General features: G+C 51.9%; 13 protein-coding genes across 13 annotated transcripts; 3 read left to right on the forward strand and 10 right to left on the reverse strand.

Annotated features, from left to right (window-relative positions):
• Positions 1–2,140: 2,140 nt before the first annotated feature.
• Positions 2,141–4,051, reverse strand: PV05_09945 (S-methyl-5-thioribose-1-phosphate isomerase). Its single transcript, XM_013456333.1, has 2 exons — positions 3,384–4,051; positions 2,141–3,331 (listed from the first exon to the last, which is right to left on the reverse strand). Exons 1-2 carry the CDS (start codon positions 3,944–3,946, stop codon positions 2,707–2,709), a joined length of 1,188 nt encoding a protein of 395 aa, XP_013311787.1. The 5' UTR covers positions 3,947–4,051; the 3' UTR covers positions 2,141–2,706.
• Positions 4,052–4,246: 195 nt separating this feature from the next.
• On the forward strand, positions 4,247–5,391 carry PV05_09946 (uncharacterized protein). The gene is made up of 4 exons (XM_013456334.1): positions 4,247–4,655; positions 4,709–4,719; positions 4,773–4,858; positions 4,915–5,391. Exons 1-4 carry the CDS (start codon positions 4,302–4,304, stop codon positions 5,343–5,345), a joined length of 882 nt encoding a protein of 293 aa, XP_013311788.1. The 5' UTR covers positions 4,247–4,301; the 3' UTR covers positions 5,346–5,391.
• Positions 5,392–5,685: 294 nt separating this feature from the next.
• PV05_09947 (U6 snRNA-associated Sm-like protein LSm6) lies at positions 5,686–6,000 on the reverse strand (the record flags this gene model as incomplete). Its single annotated transcript, XM_013456335.1, has 1 exon — positions 5,686–6,000. One exon carries the CDS (start codon positions 5,998–6,000, stop codon positions 5,686–5,688), a length of 315 nt encoding a protein of 104 aa, XP_013311789.1.
• Positions 6,001–6,888: 888 nt separating this feature from the next.
• On the reverse strand, positions 6,889–8,011 carry PV05_09948 (uncharacterized protein). Its single transcript, XM_013456336.1, has 2 exons — positions 7,468–8,011; positions 6,889–7,410 (listed from the first exon to the last, which is right to left on the reverse strand). The coding sequence occupies exons 1-2, from the start codon at positions 7,875–7,877 to the stop codon at positions 6,966–6,968; spliced, it is 855 nt and encodes a 284-aa protein (XP_013311790.1). The 5' UTR covers positions 7,878–8,011; the 3' UTR covers positions 6,889–6,965.
• A 224-nt stretch (positions 8,012–8,235) lies between these two features.
• On the reverse strand, positions 8,236–8,711 carry PV05_09949 (uncharacterized protein; the record flags this gene model as incomplete). The annotated part of the gene is made up of 1 exon (XM_013456337.1): positions 8,236–8,711. The coding sequence occupies one exon, from the start codon at positions 8,709–8,711 to the stop codon at positions 8,247–8,249; it is 465 nt and encodes a 154-aa protein (XP_013311791.1). The 3' UTR covers positions 8,236–8,246.
• Positions 8,712–9,343: 632 nt separating this feature from the next.
• Positions 9,344–11,475, forward strand: PV05_09950 (uncharacterized protein; the record flags this gene model as incomplete). The annotated part of the gene is made up of 2 exons (XM_013456338.1): positions 9,344–9,803; positions 9,860–11,475. 2 exons carry the CDS (start codon positions 9,344–9,346, stop codon positions 11,473–11,475), a joined length of 2,076 nt encoding a protein of 691 aa, XP_013311792.1.
• A 1,316-nt stretch (positions 11,476–12,791) lies between these two features.
• On the reverse strand, positions 12,792–13,574 carry PV05_09951 (uncharacterized protein; the record flags this gene model as incomplete). The annotated part of the gene is made up of 1 exon (XM_013456339.1): positions 12,792–13,574. One exon carries the CDS (start codon positions 13,572–13,574, stop codon positions 12,792–12,794), a length of 783 nt encoding a protein of 260 aa, XP_013311793.1.
• A 107-nt stretch (positions 13,575–13,681) lies between these two features.
• On the reverse strand, positions 13,682–17,460 carry PV05_09952 (uncharacterized protein; the record flags this gene model as incomplete). The annotated part of the gene is made up of 2 exons (XM_013456340.1): positions 13,682–15,952; positions 16,003–17,460. The coding sequence occupies 2 exons, from the start codon at positions 17,458–17,460 to the stop codon at positions 13,682–13,684; spliced, it is 3,729 nt and encodes a 1,242-aa protein (XP_013311794.1).
• A 425-nt stretch (positions 17,461–17,885) lies between these two features.
• PV05_09953 (uncharacterized protein) lies at positions 17,886–19,483 on the forward strand. Its single transcript, XM_013456341.1, has one exon. It carries the CDS (start codon positions 17,988–17,990, stop codon positions 19,428–19,430), a length of 1,443 nt encoding a protein of 480 aa, XP_013311795.1. The 5' UTR covers positions 17,886–17,987; the 3' UTR covers positions 19,431–19,483.
• On the reverse strand, positions 19,410–20,499 carry PV05_09954 (60S ribosomal protein L36). Its single transcript, XM_013456342.1, has 3 exons — positions 20,393–20,499; positions 20,008–20,190; positions 19,410–19,836 (listed from the first exon to the last, which is right to left on the reverse strand). The coding sequence occupies exons 1-3, from the start codon at positions 20,447–20,449 to the stop codon at positions 19,753–19,755; spliced, it is 324 nt and encodes a 107-aa protein (XP_013311796.1). The 5' UTR covers positions 20,450–20,499; the 3' UTR covers positions 19,410–19,752.
• Positions 20,500–20,625: 126 nt separating this feature from the next.
• Positions 20,626–22,157, reverse strand: PV05_09955 (uncharacterized protein). The gene has a single exon (XM_013456343.1). The coding sequence runs from the start codon at positions 22,059–22,061 to the stop codon at positions 20,745–20,747; it is 1,317 nt and encodes a 438-aa protein (XP_013311797.1). The 5' UTR covers positions 22,062–22,157; the 3' UTR covers positions 20,626–20,744.
• Positions 22,158–22,276: 119 nt separating this feature from the next.
• On the reverse strand, positions 22,277–24,107 carry PV05_09956 (uncharacterized protein). Its single transcript, XM_013456344.1, has one exon. The coding sequence runs from the start codon at positions 24,095–24,097 to the stop codon at positions 22,349–22,351; it is 1,749 nt and encodes a 582-aa protein (XP_013311798.1). The 5' UTR covers positions 24,098–24,107; the 3' UTR covers positions 22,277–22,348.
• A 224-nt stretch (positions 24,108–24,331) lies between these two features.
• On the reverse strand, positions 24,332–27,061 carry PV05_09957 (uncharacterized protein). Its single transcript, XM_013456345.1, has 4 exons — positions 26,882–27,061; positions 26,389–26,754; positions 26,118–26,344; positions 24,332–26,073 (listed from the first exon to the last, which is right to left on the reverse strand). Exons 1-4 carry the CDS (start codon positions 26,915–26,917, stop codon positions 24,426–24,428), a joined length of 2,277 nt encoding a protein of 758 aa, XP_013311799.1. The 5' UTR covers positions 26,918–27,061; the 3' UTR covers positions 24,332–24,425.
• Positions 27,062–27,198: the final 137 nt, after the last annotated feature.

Raw genomic sequence — 27,198 nt, forward strand, 5'->3', positions numbered from 1 at the left:
GGCACCATGAGTGGTGGACACCAATGAGCCCCAGGCCCCGAAGTTGACTAGGCGCGATATGCAGCCACGAGTCCGGAAGATTAGTTGTTCAAGGCCACTGACGTCGATTGCCGCACAAGAGCACGATCTCGGTGCACCCTTCGAAAATGGAGACCGGTTCTCGGGAACGCGATCTGTCTGCGAATGTTCGATCCCTCAGTCGAGAAGCCCGCCGCGGGCCAAGTCAGGAGGTTCCACACCCATAGTGCATGCAGAAAGGGTTCTCTCGGGACTGTAAATCCTTAAACTTCGTCCAGCACCACCTCGAAGGCAACAGTCACACGCTGAAACATGAGCTGTCCAGATGGAGAAGATCAAATGCACCGAACTATGGGTCTTGGCCCAATAAAAGCATATTCGACACAGGTTGCACCCGTCATCAAACCCAAGCTACAGCAACCTGCTTTGGGATGGTCGAGGGGTGAAATCCTGACTTCAATACTCCATAACGACATCAGGATTGATGCTTCTCCCCGGCGTACTCAACAAGATCGTTTCAAGATCTCCACGTACCAAACCACCGTCCCAAGCACTTCCATTGTTATATATATTGTGATCAGTGCGGTTTAAGGTCGACCATGGCCAGTGACATTTCATCGTTGGGTACTGTGCAGCCGTGACTTTTGCTTTGACCAACGGAAAGGCAAAGCCGTGAGTGTAAGTCCCAAGAAAGGTTAGGACGACAGGCCCCAGATTTGCCGAACCACGTACGTGTACGTAAGATGCTGTTGAGAGGGATCTATTACGAGTACTGTAAAGTTACTGGTGGCGACGCGGCAAGAGGCAAACAGACAGTTCTGCTCATACTCGTACTTGACTTGACCTTTGGTCGTAACAAAACATTGTTTCAGACGTGGTGCAAGGCTTTGCAGGGCAAGGGCGCGGTGATGAGCGTAACCCTGCCTTCGTCTCTTGAGAGTTGTGATCCGCGCTGCAGTTGTTCGTTATTGGCAAATGCTGGACGAAGCTCGAGTGTTGCCTTTGGTGCGTGTCCACTTGAGTCCACGCCTAACGACTTCGCTTTCATCCTCTGAAATCCACCGTTCTGTCAGATGAACCAGTCGTCAAGAACGATACGACTTCGGTCGTCCAGTAAGATGCCTCGCTTCTGGAGCCTTGGGCACCGTCAGCTGGCGGAAACCATGTGGGACACCCATACTTTTGTCTTCCAACCAGCTTCTTTGTACCCTCTTCCTCACCGTGTTGTGGAGCAAGGCTTGTACCGATTTTCCGTGAAGCCCGGCATTCTCCAGACGCGTGGATACCCATCAGCCTAAGCGGAAGCGCTGCTAGCAATGCAAACACAGAGTCATCTCGATCCGCATACAGTAGGACGAGAAACAGGGAGGATGTACACAGTAGTCTGATAGATGCAAATCACATCTGCAGAACGATTAGCGTTGCAGAGCGAGAAGAGGGATAACACGAAGAGGCGACAGAGGTGAAAGCTTGTTTCGACAGAATCAGATAATCGTTCAGCATACGGATGCGGGATACTTTTGGGGGATATCAAACTTCACCGCAGGCACAAGGCTGTGAGATGGGCATTGACCGAGGGGGACGGTTGAAGAGTGCCAGTTATAAACGGGCTGCCGGGTCTCCGGAGCAAGCCTCGAGCAAGCCAATCCTATTAGGTACCTAACGCAAGGCAGGGCTAGGGAGGCTTAGGGAGGCCTAGGCGATAGTTTGCTGCTGGTGTGCTTCTGATGAGCCTTGTCCTGGCGTGAACTTTACCTAGACGACCGCACGACGCCTACCTCGTACTTGATCCATCCTGCTTCCATGCCTGTCTACAACATTCTGTTCCCACCCATCAACACCTTCGGTTACAGTACACTGTCTTCGGTCTTGTTTCTCTTTGCTACTCGTACCCGTACCGTAGTCAAACACTTTTTTGACGCCGATCTTGGTCCCTGCGTCAGCTTCTCCCGGTCACACTCTCTGCGCTTTCACCGGTCCCTCACTCGGCCTCGATCCCACCAAAGGACCCTTTTGAAAAATTGCACCGTTGTCTCCCAATGGCACAACAGGGGCCCGACAGCCAAAATGTCAACGCCCAATCGAACGATAAACTAGATAACGAAAATCCGCAGCTGCTGAACTCGGAGATGGCAAAAGTGAGCAAAAATCCGGTTTTGATGCCTGCTCTTCAGTCCTCCGTACCCGCTGACTGTAACATTATTTGTGGCCAAAAGGCATTCCAGGAGCTTGCACAGTAAGGGACAGCTCCGTATGTCCGCCATCACTACGGCTTTAACTGATCACGATGATATAGCGGTGAAAGGACAGCCTCCGCCCTAGAAACTAAGCTAGATGGCATCGAGAGCCGCATTGAGCAGCTGTTGGCGAGCATGGAGAACAACACACGCCAACCCGATTCTTCAAAACCAGAGGCCCAATCACAAAAATAAGGGTTTCCGTGGTTTCCGAGAACTCGATACCATCACGCTTCAACACTCCCACTGAGCGGTTTCGAGCTGAGATACCACAGTACCACAGTACCACAGTCCTGCTAGTCATCACGCTATGCCATTTCTGGACACTCGTCTTCTTGAACGTCTCAACTGAGCAGTGTCTTAGTGCCGCACCGTACCAAGAGGCCGGCGTACTTTTAAACGGAGTTGAAACCTCATTGTCGAGGTAAGAAGTGCTGCGACCGACCCTTGGTCAAGACTGTTGGAAGATCGGACCAAAGTCGAACTTTCCATCCACCTTTTCCACTACGCCAACCTCTGTGATGACTCCATCAATGAGCTCGGCAGGAGTAACGTCAAATGCAGGATTCCATACTTCAATCCCAATTGCGGCTGTGCTGATGACTTCCGCACCTTCATCAACAAGTATTTTTCCCTCTGGGGTGACCTTTGGCCCCTTGATCCTGGTGACTTCCTCCGGCGCTCTCTCTTCAATCACAATGTCTTGACCGGAGGCGGTAGCTAGATCAATGGTGGTCCTTGGAGCGGCGACAAGAAATTTGACCCCGTGATGCCGGGCAAGCACGGCGAGAGAATATGTCCCGATCTTGTTGGCAGTGTCGCCGTTTGCCGCGACTCGGTCAGCTCCAACGACAATGGCCGCAAGTCTATCTCCCTGTTTGGCAAGTAAGGCACAAGCCATTGAATCTGTGATAAGGGTCGCTGGTATTTGGTCGTGGACGAGTTCATACGCAGTCAGGCGAGACCCTTGGTTATATGGTCGGGTTTCCGAACAATAAGCCCGAGTGAGCATGTCAGCCGTCCGGAGAGATCTGATAACACCAAGAGCGGTCCCGTACCCAGCCGTTGCAAGAGACCTGAAAGAAGGTCAGTCACCGTTAACAATGTTCAGACTCGTGCTTTCCCTACCCAGTGTTACAGTGTGTTAGGACTTGCAGCTCTTGACTCTTCTCTTGTTTTCTTTTTCTCCCTGCCACAGTATTTTCCTCGATCCATCGAGCGCCGTGTTCTCCAATGGCCTTGTTGTCGGACACATCGTCTACCAGCATTCGTTCGGCAGCCACTATATATGCCTGTGCCACAGTGTCGGGGGTTGCGTCCGGTTGAAGGGTGGCCTTTTTGGCGACAATTTTCAATTTGCCCACCGCATCTCCCAAATTGACGGCCGTGGGTCTGCTGGTCTTCAAGTAGTCCAACCGCTGGCTTAGGTACTCCTTCACCTCTTCCGCAGAACTGGGCAGTTTCCTTGCCGCAACTACTGTCCCGATCTCAACGGCCAATGCGAGAGCGGCTACAATAGCAATGGCTGGCGCTCCTCGCACCTTCATCTGCTTGATCGTTGCATGGGCTTCTTCGCAAGTGGAAACCTGCTCGTACGTCGTCCTATGGGGGAGGAGAAGCTGGTCGAGAATGCGCAGAGACGGGGGTGAAGAGGCCGATGCTGGCTCATACTGAATGGCTTGCAGTACCATCTTGTCGCCGCGACCACGAAATTGACGAATCTTGAGATGCCGTGGACCAGCAATAAAAGCTGCAAGTTCTCAGTCTGCTCGAGGCTGCGGTATGCGATGGCCGCCACCACGTGCGCAACTTCGCCGCCATCTCAACTTTTTTTTCCTGCGCTCGCCATCAGCGGTGCGGGGTATCGCAGCTACAGCCCCAGTCGTGAATCCGAGCCCTCACAACTCACCATTGGACGCGAGTGACGCCACCCTTCGTGTACTGTATACCACAGTCTTTCACTTGGCAGCTTTTTGTATTGACCAGTACATCTTGAACGCCTGACTTCGCGAGTCGTTCAGCCACTGCTGAGTGCGAGTTACGGTTATGAAAACATCAGAGATCCCAGGCGTAGCCCAGACGGGGTTCGCGCCAGCTGCAGCTTATGATGCTCATCGGCCCACTTATGCAAAGGAAGCAGTCGAGCAATTTCTCAAACGCCTGGAACTTGTTGGTGTCAACGGGGCCAAAGTTGCGGACCTAGCAGCTGGGACGGGCAAATTCACCGAAGTCCTCGCCTCCAGACTTGAAGAATATGACATTGTGGCAATCGAACCGCACGATGGCATGCGGGCGGAATTGGAAAGGAAAGCTCTTCCTCATGTCAGGGTCGTGAAAGGCACAGCCAATGACATGGCTGAAATCCCTGATGGAAGTCTGGCATGTGTTGTTGCAGCTCAAGTAAGTCAATCAGTCCGAGTGTGTCAGGAAAACCATATCGTTAACCTCCCCAGGCGTTTCATTGGTAGGTCGAGGATTTCGAAACATCAAAGCCTACTATCACTGACCTGCGTCAAGGTTTGCAAACATGGAATCTCTAAAAGAGATAGCTCGGGTGCTGCAACCAACCGGTGTTTTCGGCGGCATCTGGAACATCGAAGACTGTAAGTTGATATCAGAGCATGACTCGCCGTGCATCGCTCACTTTCATTCCAACCAGATAACTCACCACTCACGTGGAAAATCCATTCCGGATGGGAAAGCACAATGCGAGATGTGGTCTGGACATTTGACGATGAGCAGCCACGGTTTCGACATGAACAATGGCGCAAGGTGTTCGACGAGCAGAATAGAAGTAACCCGCTCACTTTACATTTCGCCGATCCGCTGTTTGGTCTGCCTCTAGGCGAGGATTCGGTGGAGTTCGAGACATGGTTGTCCAAGGATGACATTTGGAGCAGGTTGAGAACGCTGTCTCAGATCGCGGTATTGGAAGGGGAAGAACTGGACAAGGTGAAGAAGACGTTCTTCGACAGCATCAATGCGGAAGAAACGGAGACGGATGAGCAGGGACGGGTCGCTGTCCATGGGCGAACTGTATTCTTCTGGACGAGTAAAATACCTGCTGAACCGCTGAGAAGTGGTGGCTAGACTCTTGACTATCGTCTCCAAGCAGTCTTCGTCGCTTCGTCTGGACCTCAATAGTTGGCAACTCCTTATGTGCCACTCCTTCTCGTACCAAAATAGTCCCAGGCTTGTTCGCATCGCATACGCACCTTGTTTGATAGGCGCTGTTCAGTTTCTCTGTGAGCCTTGTGAGAGCGTCTCCCCAATACTGGTCCTCGACCCGGCGAGTCCCATTCGCAATGACTCGAGCCTGCAATGTGTTCGACAGCTGGTGAAAAGAGCCGTGTCGATTTGTCCCCAAAATCTCCGATCACGTACACATGGCGCGTTCCTCATTCGCTCGAAATATACAGCACTAGATGTATCACACTCTCGTCAGTCCTGCGCTCTTTGCATACTTCAAGACGCTACGGCCCCATGGTAAGAGTCCGGAACGCTGTATATTCTTACCATTATTCCCTCGCACGAACGCATCGCCGTAGTTCCTCCTCAGCTGCCCGTTGACATACTCTGTGCACTTCTCCAGGGCGATGTTCATGTATCCGTCCACAGACTGCAGTTCGCCTTTGTATACGATTCCCGAATTGAGCTTGACCGTGACGGGGACGCCGATGATCGAGGACAGAAAACTCGCAGGGTCTTTTGGGTCGGCGCTGGTTGAGGAGGTGTGGTTCTCCATCTTCTTTTTTCCTGGGACTGAGTGATGCTCTCCGCTAGCTATCAGGGGGACAGGATGAAGAGCAGTTCTCGGCGTAAAGAAAGAATGGTGTGTTGGCCGGTCGTTGAGGATGCGCGCTGTGCTTGGGAAAGTTTGACGTTGCTGGCGCACTTCGAAAGATTTGAGATTGATTGAGGGAACGTTACTCGTAGGCTAGGTAGGCACGGAGCCTTGCAGACGAGAGATGCGGGGGAGCTGACCTTTTTTAGGTAAGGCTTCTAGTGTGTATAAGCTTAGCAAATAGGCGTCGACCTCGCATGTCCAGGTGCTAGATATAGGGGCACTAGGCTTACTTTAGGCACCGCCATGTTGCATATAAATTATTCCAGATACCAGGTAAATATTGATTTACAGCCTCGCCAAGCTAGCCTCGCATTCCTCCTTCACTTCAATATCAACACGACCCGCAGGTCACTTCATATATCTAACTGACCGAATTTTGTGTAAGTATGGCCAAGCGACGTTTGGGCTCTGGGGGACGCCCTGGCCCCATTCGCCAATGTCTTGCACGTAGAGCGGTTTTCCCGCCAACCTGGCCCTGGTCCCCGGGTAACATCACGTTGGCACTGAGTTGAATCCGTCAAAGAATAAACCGGTTCGGGCTGGCCTCGAATGTCTGTGTTTTCATCATGACCTGGCTTCAAACCACCGAAGCTTGCATTAAGTTTTTGCTCGTCTCAGCTTTGGGTTGGATTCTTTTTCTCGCCGGAGAGCGGTGTGGTCGGCGGCTGTGTGGGACTGGTGGTAGTGAAGACTGCCGCACCTTTCACGATTCACTGAGAAGTTGTGGCACGTGTGTTAGTGGCTGGCCATTGACGCATTCCTGCGAAAAGGCGTGGCTTTACTTAACGTAATGAACGGCATGGACTTGGCCTGATGATAGCTGGGCCGAGTGAGAGCAGGACTTTTCTTAAATGGCTGAGCTATTAGACTGACTTTCCAGAATCAACACCATCAAGCACGTCGACGACAGAGGCCGATGGGGCATCTTCTAACATTCTCTGTCGAGCTTGATCTGCAAGACTGCCGGTGGGCTCGGTTTTCTCTTCCCGCCGGTTCAGGAATGAGAGGTACGTCTGCCATACAACAGCAAACACCCCAGAAAAGGCGAACCGCAGATGAGCTGGGATGAGCGTGAAATTCAAAGCCGTCACTATCGGCCAGAACTTGGCCGAACTGACAACGCTTTCTGGGACTGCTGATACAACGCGATGGATTACGACGGAAGGCTGGTGGCCCGACAGCGCAGCCTGCATACCGAAGAAATATGTGTTGAAGATCGGTGCGAACAGGAACTGCTGAATGAGCACTTTTACCGAAATCGAAGCCCATCTTGATGCGTAATTGAAGTGGGTACCCAGAAACAGGAACCTGTGAGAAGGTTATTAGCTTTTGCACTTGCATTGTCGACTTGTCGACCGGTCATACCATTTATACCCAGGAATAGATGCAAGTCCACCGATGGTGAGCATCCTCAAGGTTCGAACACCGTCATATGGCTCTCCTCCAATCTCCTGTGCCAGAAGATCGCCAATAAGATATGTGGTCAATGACGTTGCCAGCGTGGTCCCAAGGGGCCTCCTTCGCTGCATCCGGCTGAACCATGAGAAGAAGTCTTTGACTGGACCGAGACGATGGTACCATAGCGGACCAGGAACGTCTATGACCGAAGGTTCTGTGGAATGCGGCACCTCTGTCACAATCTGGTTCGGCGTATGAGGTGTCTTTTGCAATTCGGCAGTCTTGATCTGATCCTTGGTAAATACGTTTCTGCTAAATTGCCGATGGCGACCAAGTAGGCGTTGCCTGAAAGTCCGCGCCATGAGATGGGCAGCCATGACTGGAATGGGACAGGTACTTCTCGTAGAGCGAGCCTTCACATCGTCGGTGTCGCAATGGCAATCGGACTGAGTACCAGCACAGCGAGAAAGTCAACCGACCGAGGTCACACGAAAGGAAACTACCACCTTCGATCAGACGGGGCTTTGAAGGAAGAACTCCAACGTTGGTACTTTTGCAGCTCATTCAAGCTATCTAAAGCCACATATAAAGGGCATGACGTCACATCATTCGAGTCGACCAACCCATCAGAATCCATCGTGATGCCAAAACAACCTGATCGCGTCACGTTCCACCACAAGCAACATCAAAGGAAGGGCGAACCTGTGTGGTCGTTCTGTGCGACTCTCTCCCTGAGCAGAAGAATTCTAAACCCCCCTCTCAATCGCATCCTTCTCTTGCGATGCGAAATCTGGATTTTCTCTGAGTGCCCTCTGATCTGGACCAACTCCGGCCATATCAGTCCCACGTAGCTGAGCGTCTGGGAAGTCTTCTGGCTTGCCATACTTGCTCTCATAACGCTCCAGATCTTCCTCACGCGTTTTGTCGTCGTCGTAGCCAATTCGAGGATCCAGCGAGTTGAGGAATTCGGACTTGTGCCTGGGAACTTTGCTTGTTCTACCAAATGATGGACCTCCAAAGCTGTTGGGTGCTTGTTCCAGACCTTTGTCTTCGCCACTGCCTACTCCCAGGCTCGGATCTGGTGCTTGATCTCCCGACTTTGTGGGATTGAAAGATGGCGAGTTTGAATCTTGTAGAGCACCTTGATCTGCCCCAATGCCACTCATGCCTTCGCTCTTTGATACCTTCAATTTCTCGAGGACGGCCGCCATTTGATTGATGCTGTTTTTCACAGGTTCAGGTATGTGTAGATCAAGCCGTATAAAACCACGTTGTTTACGCTTCGCTTACCTCCTCAGCCCGCTCCAGCGGCCCAGCACCTTTTCATATATGATATCGGCGCATCTTCACCCGCGAAGACGTCATAATCAGGTTCTCGATGTTAGCCCCAGGGTGTGAATTAGGTCCCTGAGACCTGTTGATGAGATGTAGCCCAATGAGAGACTATCTGACAAGCCAACAGCTCAAGAATATCCCCTAGGAATCGATTGCATACAAGGCAGCGATTGGCTGACCTCCCGCAACATAGATAAGCTGGTTGCTTGCAATTCGACCAACCCCTGGACGCGGTACAGGACGTATGAGGCAGCGAGGATGCAAGTCTTGAAATGCGACAGTCCTCAGATGGGAATGCATCGCGCATGAGACTCTGCATCGTCGCTGTTTACTGTAGGGTCGACGGTGCGATTGAGGCCATCAACAACGTACATGGTACGGTGGAGCGGGAGACGTTCAACCCCAGAAAACCCGGAGCTCCTCACGGTATTGTGCTTCATGTCCATGTCCTGGCTCGGCGACTGCATTGTGGAATTCCAGCCCTGTGCCGTTGCCTTCATCTCCAGCAATGCCATTCTGCAACTCTTGCAAGAGCATTACACTTCGCTCGGTGACTGAAAGGAACGGACACCTGCTTCATAATGAGTGGCTCGCTCTTGAAAATGCAGCTGCAACATGCAAGCTCTGTCGTCTCTTCCTGGATTACCTTCGTCCAGAAGCCGAAAGGGCTCTTCTTGAGAGACTCAGCTATCCCCCGGTGGCTTATCATCACTTCCTCAAGTTCCCAATAGTGGTTCGTTATCTTGATGGGGGCATGCGTCTACCTGAACAGCGACATGAACTGCGTGAAGCTCCAGGCCAGACCACCCACCTGCATGTCACCTGCGCGGAATTTGGTTTTCAGAGGGCAACAACAGATGAGCATTCGCACGGGCAACGATCTCTCCATGGCTTGCAATCCAACCCAATCAGCGATTTCTTGGAAGGCTTTCGAGTCGACATTAGTGTGCCTATATATACCTACCATAGTATGGGCAATCGCGAAGACAGTACGAACCCAACTCTTCCAACTGACGACGTGTAGATGATCCTTTAGGCCGTTCGGGCATACAAATTCGTGAGCCATTGTCTCCAAGTTCGATTGACTCTTCTGTCGTCACGAAAATCAAGAAGTGGAGGACGCATTGTTTGACTACACATCCCGAATGTTGTCCACTTGATCCGGAGTTGAGAATTTACCCAACGAGGCTACTTGACCTTCGGAAAGTCAGCACTACGGGAACGGCACGAATCGTCCGAACCACACAGTCGTTTGGGCATGAGTACGTCGCTTTGAGCTATTGCTGGGGCGGCAAGCACGCTTGGTGGATAAACTATGTCAAAGAATGCCAACGCAACCCTGAAATGGAAGTCAAAGTAGACAAGATGCCGCAGACATTGCAAGACACGATAGCGAGCTGCATTGCCTTAGGCTTTGCATACTTGTGGATTGACTGTCTTTGCATCCTGCAAGGTAACAAGCAGGACTGGCTTGCCGAAGGCTCCAAAATGTGTGATATCTACGGCAACGCCGCCTTGACAATTGCTGCCAGCGACTCCAAAGATTGTCGTGTTGGCTTTCTCGTCCCGCGGTCGGGGCTAGAGCGCGAAGGCGTAGTCATCCCCTTTGCCGATGACTCTGGGAGGGCGGGAATGCTGCATCTTTGCATTCCAGGAACCCCTTTCGATGAGATAGTTGGACGCGGGCCAGTGGCTCGACGAGCGTGGTGTCTTCAGGAGCGGCAGATATCAAGGCAGGTTTTGCACCTCTGTCAGAGAGAAGTCTTCTTTGAGTGTGTGAGGTGCCTTCGCCACGAAAGTGAGAGGGTGCCTGACCAAGAGTTTGATCCTAATGATGAGTTTTGGCGGTTTCACGTGTCGCTTGAACGGCAAGGACCACAGGCGTTCCCCCGGAAACCTTCGCCAGATGTATATAACGTCTTGTCATGGTGCGGAATAGTCGAGGACTACACACGAAGAGATCTTGCATTTCCAGAAGACAAACTTGTCGCCATTGCTGGGCTGGCCAGGCGGGCGCAACGGATTCTGGGCGGAGACTATCTTGCTGGGTTGTGGAAGAACCGAATCCACATTGGGCTGGCGTGGCAAATCCCAAAGGAGATGGTCGCAACAAGGGCTCCGATCTATCGTGCCCCGTCCTGGTCATGGGCGAGCATAGACGGGCCTGTCAGCTACGACCGCAGCGACGGCTTCGTCCAAAGCGACGATGGCTTCCTCGAGTCCGCTATTACTGTGCTAGACGCAAGGGTGTCCCTGGCCGGACCGGACCCTTTCGGGCCAGTTCAGTATGCAGACGTGGTCGTTTCTGGCCAGCTGAAACAGATAACGCCGGGACAGCTTCTGCACAACGATATACTGAAGTATCCGGATTGGATGAGCGGTGCTGCTGCGCAAATCGGATGGTATCTTGAGGACGAGAAAGGAACCGTGCACGTGGAGATGATCACTTGTCTCAAGATCGCTGTGAAACCCTTCGGGCCTGGACCAAGTCTGCCTCCAACTAACTCTATGCTCATTCTGAAGAGTGTTGATGCTGACAACGGAAATGACCCTCCGCGGTACAGGAGGATCGGATTTGGGCAGGTCTTTGTCACGGACTACTTTGCTGATTGCTTACCGACCACCATAACCCTAGTTTGAAGGCACAGTACGGCGGCCAAAGAGGGCTAACAGGTCTCCCGAAGTCAACGATCCTCCCGATTTGGCACAAGCACTTGACCTTCGACGGGCAATACTGGGAGAGGTGATGGTCTGACAGAATCTTCCATTGACTGGATTGGACAAGGCGGGCAAGAAGGGGCGAATGCAAGCCGATACGCAATCAGCGTTGTGGACGTCCATCCATTCATTCTCGGCGTTAGGACTATACAAAAACAAATAAACTCCAGCGCCCATGTGAAGTAACCAGGCTGAACTCCATCCATTTAGGGACGGTCAGCCTTACCGGACATAACTCGACAAAGCGCCCGCAATGTGACCAACTACTTTATAAGGCAGTCAAGTTGCAGACAGGCAAGAAAAACAGTCCCACAAACCTCCCTGGATTCTCAGATTGTCCCGCACCGTCCCGAAAACAATGGCAGAAACCAAAGGCCAATGCCTCTGCGGCGCTATCGAATTCGTCGTGCACGACGAACCCGTCACATCCGTCCTCTGCCATTGTATCAACTGCCAAAAATCCAGCGGTTCGTCGTTCCAGGCGAACTGATTCTGCAAGAAAGAGGTAGTGCCTCTCTGTTGTCTTCATCTTGGTTGAAAGTCAGCAGGACTGATGACTACGGTCGCAGCAATTCAACCTCCTCCAAGGTCAGAACAGCATCACCTCGTATCGCGACAGTGCCACCGACGCTGGCGTCACGGTCGTCCGCTCATTCTGCAGCAAATGCGGGTCGAACGTGTTCACGACGAACCTCGATAATCCGGAAATCCAGGACTTTGTCATCGTCATGTCTGGCTGTCTGGAGGAGCGGGCGCGAAAGGGGTTCCGGCCGAAGCAGGAGTACTACTGCAAGCGGCGGCAGGGGTGGGTTGTACCAGAAAGCGCGAGCGAGAAGTTTGAGGGGATGACTTGAGAAGGTACATGAAGACTTTCCGAGATTCGTTAGCCCTTCACACAGCCAGTTCAGTAGCCGTCTCAGCAACGCCTGGAAAGACCAAACAACCGAGAGGCTTGATTTCGAGGGCATGGACGGAACTTCATATCTGCACGGAGTAGACCGTGTCCTGCTAGCTCTTTCGTCCATTCAGACATGCAATCATCAAATCCGAACCCCTGGCCATGCCACGTACAAACTCACAGACTTCGGATCTACCATTCCCATTCTCTAGGAGATTCGGAATGGTCGAGTAGTCTAAGATCCGCTCACGTCGCGCCCAAAGCCAACCTCCAAAGCACATGAATCAACACACGAGTCGCCACCCATTGCATGCTCCATGAGAGACCGTGGTAACCATACCTAAGCCACCACCGGCGTCTGATGCAAGATGCACACCCATTTCATGGCCTGAGTGGCGGAACGATCACTCACATTTCTCGCCTCACGGAATTGGAAGGTCACCTTGACCTGCGGATCACGATTGAGGTGCTTGCGAAGTGCCTGCCAATATTTTTTGACGTACTGATCTCCCCTCTTATAAGTTGCATCGAAAACAGCCAGACGTTGAGTTGGATCTAGTCTGCTGGTGCTCCTACTCCATTTCATTTGGATTGGATTATCCCGCCAATTCACCTCGATGTCAAACTCGATGTCGCCCGCCTGTCTCTGGGCGCAGAAATCAAGCTTTCCTCGGTTCCCTTCCAACACCCAGTATTGATGGTTGATGACCTCCTTTTGTAGTAAATCGTAGAGGGCGGCGGACTCTTCAGAGGCCAATGTTACAGACGCTTCGGAAATTCGAGGCAGTGCAGAACTTGGTTCTGCCGTGAGGGGCCCCCCTCTTGTCATTGGTTTGGACGGGCTGCTGGGAATGGCTCCTTTCGGGATCCGGTTCTTCACAATACGTTGTATTTCCGTTGTCAGTGTTCCAGATTTGTTTCGAGACGCCTTTTGGACCTTTTGGGCCGCCGAAGCGACCGGAGGAAGAGGCGTTAAAGAAGTTACATCTTCACAGGAAGCATTCCATTGGTGACCAGCGTTCTGGTTTTGGATGCTAACCATCCTGCTCCTCCAGTCACCAGATCTCGAACAATGCACAACATTGTTTGGACCACCGGTCACAGCTGTAAAGTCCTTGGCCATTGTGTCCGGTATGGCTGCAATCCGGTGCTGCGATTTGTTGCTGGCTGAAGTGTAGGAGTTAGTGGTTGACGTTGTGGAATTGCTGAACGTGTACCGGGTCTTCCCTCTCAACCGGCTTTTGGTACTAGAAGTCCTTTCGCTGGAGTGAGAAAGAACTCTTCGCGGCGTGCCGGACGTCGAGTTGCCTCGAGCGACTCCAATGATAAGGAGACGACATTGCAACCCCCGGAGCGAAACATGTCCTGCACAATGATACTGTACGATATCTCATCATCTGCAGCGTCCTTGAGCCCCAAAAGAGCGCTGCAAACTATTTCGGCAATGGTGCTGACTTGGCTGAAGGCTATACCAACCATGGCTGGTTCCTTGTCAGCAGGCGACACGTTCTTGAACAAGGATTGCACAGCTTCGAAATCTGCATAATCATCCTGAAATATGCCAAGGACCTCTAACCTCAAATATAAGGCGGTTTCTTCTCGCTGGAGTTCACGCTGGTGTCCCTCAGGGTCTTGAAGGATTTTGCGGATCTGCGGAAGCCTTCCCAGGTCAACTTCACCAACATGCGCGCCAGAGCCTGAGGTACCAAAAGGCATCTCTGATATAGCGTGGGGCGTAGCGTTCGTGGACACGTTAGCTGCGAGTGGCGCGTCATTGTAACTAAACGGAATCGCTCGAGCAAGGACTTTATCAACCGGCGCGCTATCACCACTCACATGAGCTACGCGTCTGTCTCTCCAGCTGTTGCGCTGACTTGCTCTTCGCGCTCCCCGGCGACTGTGCTGCACAGTACGGCGACTTCTGTTTGAGAGTAGATCAAGCGCGGCGCGCGAGGTCTGGGTGCCACGATGCTGCATCCCGACGGTGATCATGGCCTCTGAAGCGCCTTCTGCAGTTGAAAGGTTCTGCTCGTCCCTTACTTGAGGATTCTCGGTCGAAACAAACATCGGTCTGCTTTGGCCTCTATTCCCCATGCTTTCCGGAGCCTTCGTGCGAGGTCGACCGACTAATCGCGCCAAAAGGCGCCTCAGCGATCGGGCCTTGCTTGAGCCAGAGAGGAACGCGGTCAGCTTCGGAGCTTCGCTCGTCTTCTCCATCTCCTCCCGCATTTGTTTCAATTCTTTCTCACCTTGTTCTCTTGCGCTCTTCGTTGCCTTCTTAAGTTGTTCCGAGCTCTCTAATTTCGTCTTGAAATCTTTCTCTGCTATCTTCATGTCCCTTTCATATCTTTCTCTTCGTTGATTCAATTGCTGCTCCGCCAATCTCCTTACTCTCTCGTCGGTGTGATCTTGTAATTTCTCCACGGGCTTCCCAAAGCCCTCTCTGGCCCTTGTTGAGTACAATGGCTCCTTATCCAGGGCCGGCTCATGACGAATATCTCCTGTAATCTTAGCATCGGCCGGCGTCTCCGAGAACTCCTCCGCCGCAGAATGACTGGAGCTGGAACTGCTGTGGCTTTCCAATGCTTCGCTGCCATGGATGTACATATCTTTGACGTGTTGTAGCACCGTAACCACTTGTCGTGCTTGCGGACGGGATTTGGGATCCGGGTTCAGCAGACGTTCCACGCAATTGAATAATTCCCATGACCACTTATCATGGCACTCCCGTCTCAATCCAACCATAACCCTCTGAACAGATGGCCGTAGAGTAACAAGCCCGTCCACTTCGAGCCAGAATGCATCTGTACTATCAAATTTGAGGGCCACATCTGCGAGTCTTGATTCTGAGAATTCAGAATTCGAGATCCGGTCACTCATCAGGACCCACACCAGAATCTCGAGAATCACACATCCGACAGCCCAGATATCGAACGGCCTTGAGACACGCCCCTGGGTCTTCGCCTCGGGGGCCATGTACGTCAGCGTGCCCTCCCCTTGAGAATATGCTGTAGTGTAAGCGCTGGCATGCGCATCTCCGGATTGCCCACGCCAATGGCTTATCCGCCCTGTTCCAAAATCAGACAGTTTTAACGTACCACGGTTGCGGTCATTGCCGAACACCAGTATGTTTTCGGGCTTGATGTCGTGGTGAACTCCAATGAGTTGGGAGTTCTGCCTTTTGTCAGATCCACCAGGTACAAAGCGGTGAATATGCCCAATAGCATCAGCTAATCCAATGAGCTGATCTAAGAGCCACAGTACAAAGTCGTCGCTACGGTCAGGTTGAGGCCCGTTGATCATGGCTCGCAAGTTTCCCGCTGCCAGTGGGTACAGAATATAGTATCTGTTCTCTTGAGTCCAGCTTCCAAGATGCGTCAGTAAATGTGCATGTGGCCGATCCTGGAAATGGCGCAACATCATTTGCTCCCTGGAGAAGGCCTCGGAAACTGCATCCACAAAACCAGAGAAAACCTTGAGTGCGAAGGGTTCGTTGACAGCCTGAAAGCTTAAGTCAGCTGGGGTCGTCAAAGACGCTTCGTTCTAGTTACCGCACATAGCGTATGCAGCGTAGGGTCCACGAGGACTTTGTAGACTTCGCTGAACGCTCCCCGACCAATAACATCGTCCCGCCAGTCGAACTGAATAGGAATAATTGATCCACGGCTCAGATCCCAAAAGGCACGGCTGGAACCGAGACTGAGGGGGAAGAATGAGGCAAGGCTTGCCATTAACTCATAATAGTCCCGAGCTCGGCAATTACGAAAGTCAGCAGGGTGGTCCAAAGTCCCCTGTGGCGGGATATTCAAATCGTGGAAGCCAGCTTCCAGAAGAGCCATAAGAAATGTCATAGACAGGCGAGAATAGCGACATGCTGCGTGTAGGCGTGGTGCTTCAGCCGCGATTCTTTCAGCAATGCTAGCAAGCTTTCCGCTGGTGTCAAACATCTGAAAGCTCATTCTCACAAAGCCTGCCTCACAGAAGGGCAGCAGGTCGCCTTTGGAGATGTAGCGCTGACCCTCGAAGTTCGTGCGCATTTTTGATCTCATCTCTGAGTAAACGGCTTTCTCGAATTCCGGCTCATCCATAGGGAACGTGGGTTGGCTGAAGTCAGATGTGGAGGAGTATCCAAAGAAGACATCGACTCGAGGTTGTTGAAATGGCTCCGAATGAAACGCGGTTGTTATGGCATGCTCCACTCCAGGCTGTTCCATGTTGATAGTCCAGGATTTATTTCCTGCTTCAACTTTGCAATATGACCACAGCAGGTAGAATTGCCTGCCTCCGAAAGGTCGAGAGAGACCCGCAGCTGATTCAGGAGCTTGCCGTAGGATAGTGCGTATCAGGAGAGACCATGGCCGCATTGCATAGCGTTCAACTTGTGTTAATCGACCAGAGCTGGGACCATTGATGGTGTCCTCAAAAGCGTGTAGGATTATTGTAGGAATATCGCTCCTCCATGCCGACGCGTTCTCGATTGAACGAAGAAACAGTACAAACTTCTCAAGTCCTAGTACTATTTCCTGGGTCTCCAACCCTTTCGAACTCCCAGCATTGGGCAAGTCCATGCTGTGCATCAGAGAGCTTATTTTGTCAGCGTGAGCTCTGTGATCTTCTGTGAAACGCTTCAACATCTTTGAGCTGGTGGACAAGGACTCTGCGTAGTCAGTTATCACCGAGCCAAGAGGGAACACCTTGTCTGAACGCAGCTTCTCTCTGAAAGTATATGCCGGCAGGAACAAGCTCTCTTTCAGCATATGTAGAGAGCTGTCGCAGAGCCCCATCCACTGGTCCAAGCCTTCAAGGAAGGCAACATTTGGGTTGGTAGACGCGCCGGACACCAAAGTCGCAGATTCGCTGGAGCCAATTTGACACTCAGGAGGTTGGCCATCTCGATTTAGCGCGCGCAGGACGTCGGGAGAAAGAGACACCAGCGATCTTTGTGAGACACTGGGGCTGCGGGTGGGGGGTATAATAATGAGTGGAGGAGGTCCAGAGCTTTCATCCATTTTCGATTCGCTTTTCTGAGGTCAGGATTCCAAGAAAGAGCGGTTTCATGCAATTCTCAAAAGAATGCGGCTGCGCTTTGCGCAGGGAGATTTCAGCCTTATTGTAGTTCAATCGGGCAGTAGTATTCAAGTCAGAAAGGGTCAGGATCGCTCCAAGCCAAGGAGACGACGGCGTGCAATCGGAGCTTGAAGCTACGACTTCCTCGATTACTGTGCACATTGTGAAGGAAGGAAAGAGAGCCTGAATCGCGCGGTGAGGCTGTAGAATTTCGAAGCAGGGAGGGCAAGGGGCCGACTTCAGCTGAGGCTTGCACGTGGTTCGCATTCGTGTTGGCCAAGACTCGAAGGACGTTGACGAGTAAGGCTCCGAAGTGAAAGATACGGAGATGTTCCGCCGGGGAAGGCTGGCACTCCGCTTTCTGTCACTTTACCACAGTAGGCTGCGCGACTCGAGGCTTCGCTTTTCTCCACAATATCCTTGCGTATCAAAACATCCCAGTCGCCAACAGAGTTACCATTATGCCATTATGACCAGCGGTGTCAAACGCTCATTCTTCACCAAGCCAGCATGGGCTGCCCCTGCCGCCTCGGCGCCTGCGAAGGAAGAGTCCTCAGTCTTCGGCCGAAATGATATCTACCGTGACATCCTACAGGCTGAACACGCGAAGAAGGAAAAGAAGGCTGCAAAGGCCAAACACAGAACTGGAAAGCAGGACAGCGAAGGGCCAGAGGCGAAGAAGAGGCGGATATCTAGCGACCCTGCAGACGCAAAAGACCCCAGCTATGGCTCAGATGCAGAAAGCGTCTCGAGCCAGACAAGTCTCAAGACTGAGAAGCAAAGTCAAGATCGGCCGGTGACTCGAAGCACACCTCGCAAGCAGACGTCGGGGAGCAAAGGTCTCGAGGAATCACCAACAAGCCGCAAGTCGCCGTCTACAAGGGAGAGTTCCAGACGCGATACCGTTATACTCCACGACGGCGATCAACAGTCGGATGACGACCTAGTGATATGGACACCTGTGAAACCCTCGAAGCCGTCCCCTGCTAAAAGAAAACCCAAGCCGCCGTCCGAGGACGAAGAATCAGAAGAAGAAGACCCTTACGTGCGCGAACTGAAGGCCAAAGCTCGCGAGAAGGCTCGCCTGCAGAAATTAGGCATCGAACCAGACCGACCCAAAACACCTCTCACCACATTCTCCCCGGCGGTCGGCCGCACGAGGTCTTCATCAGTAGAAAAGCCTCAAAGCCGTCCACTCTCGTCTAATTCCGCGCAAGACTTCAATCGAGCCACTCCAGTCTCCGAACAAGAAGACGACCCTCAAGTCCGAATCCTCATACAATCCGACATACCCGATACCAAACCGCTCATCGTCAAGCGCAAAGCTTCACAGTCTCTCAAACAAGTGAAAGAGTTCTGGTGCAAAAAGTGGGGTCTGCACGACTCCGTGACGAGAAAAGTCTTCTTCACTTGGCGGGGGACCAGGCTGTTCGACTCGACGACGATGCGCGGGATCATTCTGAAGCTCAAGAAAGACTACAGGCAGCAGAGTGCAAGCGTAGGTCTAGACGGTGACGAAGACGAAGACAAAGACCCCAGCGAAGGAAATATCATGCTTGAGGCCATGACGCCGGAGATATACGAGGACAAGCAGCGACAAAAGGAGCGGGAGCAGCAGGCGCAGGCACAGCAGGATGAGGAACACGAAGAGGATGAGGCACCTACGCCCGCTCCAGCCGATGACGGCGCAATTGTGATTCGGCTTGTCGCGCAGAACCTTGAGCCTATGCAGTTGCGTGTGCGGCCACATACAACTATGGCGAAGATCATGCGTGGGTTTGCGGCGACGAGGAAAGTTGATGAGGGAAAGACGCCATGGTTAATCTTTGATGGTGAGAGGCTGGATCCGGAGCAGACGGTGGAAGATGTCGGATTGGAAGATGAAGATGGGGTGGAAGTTAGTATACGGTAGTACGGTGGTTTCGGCACCCAATGAGACACGATATGATCAAAGATGGATGTCCCATAAGCTCTTGCAGAAGGTTTTGCTTGATTCATTGATTGATATTGTCATTCGACCACGCCATTTCGAAAACACTGTGCTTGGTGATCACTAGCCCGATGCACCTTCTCATGTGTCGACGAGCTTTGAGTCCCTCGTGTCTTCCGGTGAGCGAAATGTCTCCATCGTACGGCAGTCGTTCAAACAAATGCGCCGAGTTTGCCGTGCTGTGCCATTCCACTGGTCTGCAATTGTCCGTCCATCTCCCTTCACAAACAGAAACAGAAATCGTTTAATGAGCACCAGTTCTTCTCGACTCGGCAATGACTCGTTGCAGATCATCGACCTTTCGCTTCGCACGGCCGAAAGTACCAAGCTGCGAACACAAGTAAGTTAGCTTTCGATTCTTGTCCCAACGCGGCGTCCGTGTTTTGAGACGAGTGTCGGAGGACATGCGACTTGAACATGGCACATTTGTCCGTCGCTAACGATGCCCGTCCAGACCTAAGGGGCGTGCAAATGAAAAGTTGTGGATGGTAGAACGTACTCGCTTCTTGGCCAACTTTCTCGCTCTCTTGTCCTTGCTGTTTCTCAACAATTCGATAACACGGCGCTCATAAGGAGCCAGGCCAGCGACTTCCTTGACGATCTCGCGGACGAAAGCAGTGCGCTTGCTAAGCAGGCCCTTGCGGCGGGAGATGCGTGGCTTGGGGGTGATGGGTGTGACTTGCTGTAATTGACGAAATTGATTAGCATGGTTTCTCTCTTCCAATCTCTCACATCCAGCATGAGCTCGGTCGGACAGTGTTGAATGGAGAGCGAGAATTCTTTTCCACCAGACTGTCGCTTGCCAGAACTACTGGAAAAAGAACCCCTCGACCCGTCCACAACGCCTCGAGGCGACGCTCATCTGGGGGCTGTAGGCAACTCACATGGCCCTTGTTCAAGCCGACGGCGATGCCGGACTTCTGGGTCGCTTCCTTCGCCATCTTTGCTGGAGGTTGGCGAATTTGTTGTCGTGAGGAATTGATTGTCGTCTTCGATGTCGCTAAAGCCGCAGTTTCAGCGAAATCTTCGCCAAGGAAGGTGCGATTGTGCAAAACCTGCAGGGAAGGTTTGGCGATTGTGGGATTTGAAAGAGGGAAGGCGCGGGTGGTGGTCTTGGCAGTATCATGCTTTCGCTCCGAAGCAGCCCTGGAACTCTCACTCATACTGGTACCTATGTTTCTATTAAAGTCGTCCATAATCATGTTCCATTGCATCCCACCGGGAGAATCTTCCACCTCAAAGTTTGAGTGAATGCATCACCAACTTCTTATACCCATCGAGCGCCTCCTCCAAATCGCCCACCGTTAATCCTTCATTTTTCCCATGCGCAACCAGAATACTGCCAGGGCCGTACAGGTACCTCTTCACGCCCTCGTTGACCTTCAAATTCGGTATATCAGTTCCGTAGTTCACAGTAATCGTATCAAATCCTTGGACATCCACATCCAGCGAGACAGGGCCATACCCCTGACTGAACTCCAGCTCCAACTCCTCGTCCGGATCAACGTCTCTAATGGCCTGCGTAACAAGCTCCTTGACGTCGTCGACGTTACCTCCAGCCAGCCTGAAGGTGACATCCGCCGTGGCATACTCCGGAACGACATTACCCGCAACACCGCCTTGCATGTATCCCACATTGACTGTGCTCTTGCCGTATTTCTTGCTCCGGGGCAGTCCGCCTACATCCTCTGGAATATCGCCCAGACCATCGAGAACCACCAGGGCAGGTAAAATCATGCTGTTTGCACTTCTTCCGAGCCAAGGGTATCCGGAATGCGCAGCCTTACCCTGCGCCTTGATCGAGACCATGAAGATGCCCTTGTGTCCTGCAGCGAGTTTCCCTTCTGTAGGCTCACCGAATAAGATTGCCTTGTAGTCGCTGTTCGTGTCCTCGTATAAATCTGAAGCCGAGAAATGTTTCATTCCATCGCCGGTCTGCTCTTCACCGACGACAAAGAGCAGTGCCACATCCGAAGGGTCGAGCTTGGTGTCGGGATCGGCAAGCAAGTCCAACAGCGTCTGGATCTGGACAGCCACGCAAGCTTTATCATCGACGGTGCCTCGTCCAGAGATCAAGATATCCTTCCTTGAGGACTTCTTCTTGTTGGGTAGTGATAGCGAGTACGGAATATGTGGTGGCACAGTGTCGATGTGCGAGCTCAACAGCACTTTCGGCGATGGGATGGCTGCTTCTGTACTCGCTCCTTCATATTTAGAAACATCTGGGTACGCGTAGATGTTATACCGTGGCTTGGAACTGTTCGTTGCGTGTGGTGGTGGCACGCTCTGAGTCTTGATTGTGAAATTGTGTGCTTCGAGGATCGAAATGATCAATTTTCCCACGGCTAGCTCATTGTTGCTCACTGATTCGATTTCACAGATCGCTCTATGCAACGAGAGCAAGGGGGATGCAGCTATCACATCTGACAGATTTTCGTGACTTGATGCACCAGAAGCTGGACTTTGAATCGGCTGTTGGCCTTCAACGGGGATAAGCGCATTAGATGCGCAAAAAGGAAGCAGCGCCGCCGCGGCAAACCATGGCAGTTTCATGGTGAGCACTTCAAGGCGTATCCAGACCGTTCTGTTATAGAGACCGGAAGCTTTACCTGTTGTGTAATGAGGCGCGAAAGTCTAAAACGGGGATGCAATCCAAGAGGCACAATATTGACGAGGATGAAAAGCTTCCTCGTTAGTTGTTTTTCGGTGTTGAACTCCGCCACATCATAAAAGGCATCGTGCAGATCACGGTGATCTGCACCGATGGACTCAGTATAGCAAGAAGGTATTGGGACAATATCATACATGTCGCTCTTGCTACAGGGAGGCACATATCTACGTTATGCTTTGGCTTTGCCCTTTGCTTCTCCATTAGGCTTGGGCTTTTCTTTCTTGCGCTCCCAGACCATGAGGTATCCTTCTCTGGTGAACAGAGTTTCCGCTTCAGCTCTTTCAACGAAGAGATCCTGAATCTCCATCCACTCCGGTAAATCGTTTCTCTTAGCATGTCCCACAGCTTTGTCGTGGAGCTGTACTTTCCATGCTACCCTTGAGACTTCGGCACCCGCTGCTTTGTTCGCAGCATCAGCAGCATTAGAATCCTCACCTCCGCCAGTCGACACAGAAGTCGTGTCAAGGATGATATTGGCAGCCAGTTCATAGAGGATTGGTTCACCCGGCGGATGGATAGCCGGGTTCGGTTCAACATAAGGAGACATGTCCAAGCCTTTAGGCGAACCAAATGTTACAATCGTTGGATTCCGTTCCGATACGAATTTGTTGACGCTGAATCGCTTAATGTGGAATAGTAAATACTGAGGTAATGGGTGCAAAAGCCGATGGCGAAGTCGATGTGCCTGTCTCTCGGACGCATTTATGCCGTTGTACTTCTGCAGGAGAGTGGTGAGTGGCACTTGAGGAATGATATTTTTCGATTCAACAGCGTCCCGAAAGAGGGGAACTGGAGGTAAGTCGAGCGTGAGGATCAAGTACGGCGTAATGTTGTTTGCAATGGTTGATGACTCTTCGAATCTAAGACGGTCACCAGTAGTGTCGGATTTTGCTGCGATTGCCTGCGACTCTACTCGCAGCTTTCCTTGAAAGGTCCTCTGTATGATCGAGGACAAAGGTTTCGTCTTCGAACCGCCGAGCGTCAAGTGCAAGTTATTCAAGAACCAGGATAGAAATTCCACAGGATCAGATTGCTGGGTCAGAGTGAATTTCTTCGATGACCTCAGCGCAATCTCCTGCAACAACTCATGAGGCGAGACATGTGATTTGAAGGCTTTTGGATTCCATATCTTGCGCACCAGCGTACTGAAGCGGACGGGTAGCTGCGGTGTCGTCTGGGGAAATTGATGCAGAAGGAAGAAATTCCTTATGGGTGCAACATGTGCCAAAGCCTGCACGACCACGTTCAGATAATCGTTGGCTTTGATATTGTTCATACCAATAAATCCAGGACGATACTTCTTGTTCGACAAGTCGGTTGATAACCTAGGGTCTCTGTCCAACTTGCGCACCTCATCCTCTGTGAACTTCGGATCAACCACATATTTTATGTCATCCAAGCTCTTATTATGCACTTCATAGCCTTCAGGAAGTACGTAGACTTTCTTCGTCGCCATATTGATGTAGACATGATGATCGACTTCGAGTGCGTGGAAATACGCGTGCGACTTAGGGCCCCTTCCTTGAAAATATTTGCCGCACACCAAGCAAGCGTATACGTTGATGTTGGAGAGTGTGACCGAACAAAGCTTTTCGAAGTCGAAGTCGAGAAATGAACGATTAATCGTGTCTAGGTAGAGATCGCTGTACCCTTCCGTGGGCGCACTCTGTCGCGCTGGTGCCGCTGGGAATCTATCGTCCTCGACGTCTGATTCAACCTCTCCCTCCTCCTCGCCTGCCCCATCGAGTTTGTTCGGTTGGACAGGAGCTACGGCGTCGTGACTCGTGCCGTTTTCTGATGCACCGTTCGCCGTTGGTAACTCTTCCTCCGGGATGTCCTCAATCCGTACTTTCTTGCTGAGTGGTGATGCGTCTGCTAGGACTTCCTCCAGGGGTTCCACGGATTTACGCTTCGACATGACGTGTAAGTATATCATGAAATGGAACGAGGTTTGCTATTGGCGTTGCTGCGGCACAAACTTGACGCCGCAAATAATTTTGGGCCGCAGGCAACAGCCTTGCCGTATTTGATTGGTCATCTGCCTAAGCTGCAAGGCTGCGACAAATATCTCAGAGCATCACCAGCATTAAGATTCGAGAGTCACAGCCGATTATCTATCCACGTGTTTCTGATTTTGTAGAAGGGTATTCTTGTTATCATTGGGTAGTCAATGTACATCCTTCGGGTATCGCGGTCGTCAAAGTACATTCTTGAAAGACCATGCGTTTTCAGCAACATGGGATGTCTCATACTTTTCCCCATCCAAAACGCCGGCCCAGCCGTAATATGAAATGTGTGCTAGTTTTCCATAGCAGGAAGTTGATCAAGCTTTGCATAGCAAGAGTAATAGTCCAATTTCCCAAAGCCTGCAAAGATGCAGATCTGCTAAGGTCCGCTCCTGCTCGAAACGACAAGCCTGGCGGGAAGACATTGGTGAGCAACGAACGTGCGCTTGCAGCTACCACGTAGGTAGACTGCTGCGTTAGAAAGTCGTGCACCAGAGACCTGAGGAACAGTATGTCAAGAGGTAGCAGGAGGATCGGTTCGACAATAGATGCCACATTCAAAGCAAATGCCTCTGCGGGGTGGTTTGAAAGAATTGTAACACGATACACCGTATCGTCTTCGTCACGCACGTCTCGTGAGGAATGGTGTCGATAAAATAGGTCTTGTCTGGAAGGTCGAGTCCGCTCATCATAGATGTCCGTTTCTCGACGTACAGGTCGCGGAGCTGTCGTAGCTAAACTGGGAGCTCTAGTTATGCCTGGCTCAGGAGGACTAGGGGGTGATCCCGTTGGTGAAATCGGTCGAGGAGAGCTTGGAAGCGGAAGACCTGCCGCAGGCGTTGCCGCACGAATCCAAGCGTCGTCCTCTGTGTCTAACCATATAGGCTCGAGCAGAGTCTCGAGAGCGACCGCTGGCTGAGCAAGAGGTTCGGTGGGGTTTGCGTTATCTGCTAGAATCAGTCCGGAAGCACTTGTGCCGGTTATCTCAGGAGCTTCTTCAGACGGTCTGTCTTCCTCGGGGCCAGCATCTCTCGGTGGTAGAGGTTCTGCAGCTTCAACGGCTGACTCTTCCTGGTTGTCAGTCTCGTGCCTTGCATCAGTGCTGACTTGGGCATTTAGAAGGCCTTCTTCTGGTTCTGGCGTTGCGGTGGATGCATCATCCCTCTCGGGAAAGTCCATTCCCTCGGCCATCTCGAAGATGTCCACCATGGCTTGATCTGGGTCGAGGCCAAAGTCGGCAAACGCAGCGCGGATGGCCATAATTCTTAATGTTCGCAGAGCATGTCTGGGGTCGCCTTCGTCCCGACGGTCTCGTCGAATGAAGTCTCGATAGTACATGATACTCCGTTGTATCAACTCCTCTTCCATGTCAGGGGTAAGTTCAACTGCCAATGAAGCACTTTGCGTCTGCAAAATCCTCTCCCACACCCAAAACAAGGCTGGAAAGAGTGCCTTGACAGTATCAGACAAAGTCGATGGCTCCGTCTTGCTCCTTTTCAGCTTCGCATCAGTTCCCAATCCCGGGATGGTAGTGTCGTTGAAGACGATGCTGTTTACCCGTGCGCTCTGAAGGGAGATCCGGTCTGGTCGGTCTGGTTTGACCACAAGATGACGAACGAGCACATAAATCCTTGTGTATAGAACTTTCCCTATCTGATCTCGAATGTAGGCGATTGTGAAGGGGTGAGTCAAGAGACGAGTGGCGTAGGAAAGGAGTGAAGGGAGAGCTCTATCCGGGAGGGGCTGAGGTAGCTGAATGGGCGATCTCGCACTGAAAGGCACCAATGTCCACGGATGCGGAACGGCATCGATTGGTAGGAGGTAAAGGGACTGTAAGACGGAGAAGGCGTGGAAAGGGTATTCCGCTGTGAACCATAGTAGTCGGAGGCTGGTAGATTTAGCGGAGGACGCCATCGTCTAGGACATGCTCACCTATGAGTACCAACGACGCGAGCGGCTCTTGCGGCAAACGACGTGTTTATAGATCGAGATATGTATGCGAAGCGTCCATCGTCTAGAGTGTCGTCTCTGAGAGCCTGACTGACTGCCGCAACAGCGCCAGATGGAAGACCCGCAAGGAGAATAGGCCGAAGACCCACCATCTTCCACTCTTCCATCAAGATTTGAGGAAGTGGCAGACCTACGTAGGATTTATAGGTCTGTATAAGTCAGAAAAAGGCTGTCAAAGGGGTCTTTGACGTACTAAAATCCGGCGACGTAAGGTGCTCAACCATCTAGTTGACAGCTTCACGATCACACTTTCGACGATACCGAAATTCGCCCCCGCAATGTTTTCGTCAAGGAGGAGGAGATGTTTCTGCTCTTCGCTCATACTCTGCCAGGCCGAGCGTTCTGCCTTCGCTTTACGAACAACAACACCAACTGTCGATAGGACTTCATTCTGAGCGCGACGGAGTCTCCTCCTTGATGCCTCAGAGGCTAGATTCTGTGGGTGACCACGAGCGTCGAACTGCTGGACATAGTTCCGAGCAGTGTCATGTTGAACGTTTGGTCCCTGAATGAAGTCTCCATTCTCGTCTTGGAGTGGTGGATCGAAAGGCGACCTTCCCTGAACTTGAGATCAGCCATTGGAAGATCGTGGTCTAATTCAATATATAACCGCAAGACTGTTGAGATTCAAGACACTGGCGAGTCCAGAGTCAATATGAACGAGAGAGGAGAGGAGCATAGCCTACCAAAGCGAGCCGGGCAAGATGAGCTTGACGGCCCATTCTTCGCAGGTCCGATTAGGTCCGGAATTGAGGACGAGGATAGTGACTTGGACGATGACTGCTGCCATACATCGTGAGCTACCGCTGGATGGGATTTATGGCAGATAGCAGTCTTGCCCCTCCGCGCGACATTGTCACTCCCTGTTTTGATCACTAGCAAATAAAGGATCGATGTTGAATGGATCGAAGGCTGGACGAGGCTTTTAGAGGCTGAGAGGCTAGCGCGCCAAGCTATTTCCGGATAAATCTTTAGCGTAACTCCGATTTAAGCCAATCATATC

This window comes from Exophiala xenobiotica (genome assembly GCF_000835505.1).
Source record: "Exophiala xenobiotica strain CBS 118157 unplaced genomic scaffold supercont1.6, whole genome shotgun sequence".
NCBI lineage: Eukaryota > Fungi > Ascomycota > Eurotiomycetes > Chaetothyriales > Herpotrichiellaceae > Exophiala > Exophiala xenobiotica.

Coding starts and splice junctions, on each gene's coding strand:
- PV05_09945 (XM_013456333.1), bottom strand. CDS start 3,946: ATGGTACTGCAAGCCATTCAGTATGAGCCAGCATCGGCCTCTTCACCC. Junction 3,332..3,383: donor CTAACACACTGTAACACTGG/GTAGGGAAAGCA, acceptor ACCTTCTTTCAG/GTCTCTTGCAACGGCTGGGT.
- PV05_09946 (XM_013456334.1), top strand. CDS start 4,302: ATGAAAACATCAGAGATCCCAGGCGTAGCCCAGACGGGGTTCGCGCCA. Junction 4,859..4,914: donor CATCTGGAACATCGAAGACT/GTAAGTTGATAT, acceptor CATTCCAACCAG/ATAACTCACCACTCACGTGG.
- PV05_09948 (XM_013456336.1), bottom strand. CDS start 7,877: ATGGCTGCCCATCTCATGGCGCGGACTTTCAGGCAACGCCTACTTGGT. Junction 7,411..7,467: donor TCTATTCCTGGGTATAAATG/GTATGACCGGTC, acceptor ACCTTCTCACAG/GTTCCTGTTTCTGGGTACCC.
- PV05_09953 (XM_013456341.1), top strand. CDS start 17,988: ATGACCAGCGGTGTCAAACGCTCATTCTTCACCAAGCCAGCATGGGCT.
- PV05_09954 (XM_013456342.1), bottom strand. CDS start 20,449: ATGGCGAAGGAAGCGACCCAGAAGTCCGGCATCGCCGTCGGCTTGAAC. Junction 20,191..20,392: donor TCGGCTTGAACAAGGGCCAT/GTGAGTTGCCTA, acceptor CGTCAATTACAG/CAAGTCACACCCATCACCCC. Junction 19,837..20,007: donor GAAAGTTGGCCAAGAAGCGA/GTACGTTCTACC, acceptor TTGTGTTCGCAG/CTTGGTACTTTCGGCCGTGC.
- PV05_09955 (XM_013456343.1), bottom strand. CDS start 22,061: ATGAAACTGCCATGGTTTGCCGCGGCGGCGCTGCTTCCTTTTTGCGCA.
- PV05_09956 (XM_013456344.1), bottom strand. CDS start 24,097: ATGTCGAAGCGTAAATCCGTGGAACCCCTGGAGGAAGTCCTAGCAGAC.
- PV05_09957 (XM_013456345.1), bottom strand. CDS start 26,917: ATGGGCCGTCAAGCTCATCTTGCCCGGCTCGCTTTG. Junction 26,755..26,881: donor ATCTTGCCCGGCTCGCTTTG/GTAGGCTATGCT, acceptor TCTCAAGTTCAG/GGAAGGTCGCCTTTCGATCC. Junction 26,074..26,117: donor CGCGTCGTTGGTACTCATAG/GTGAGCATGTCC, acceptor TAAATCTACCAG/CCTCCGACTACTATGGTTCA.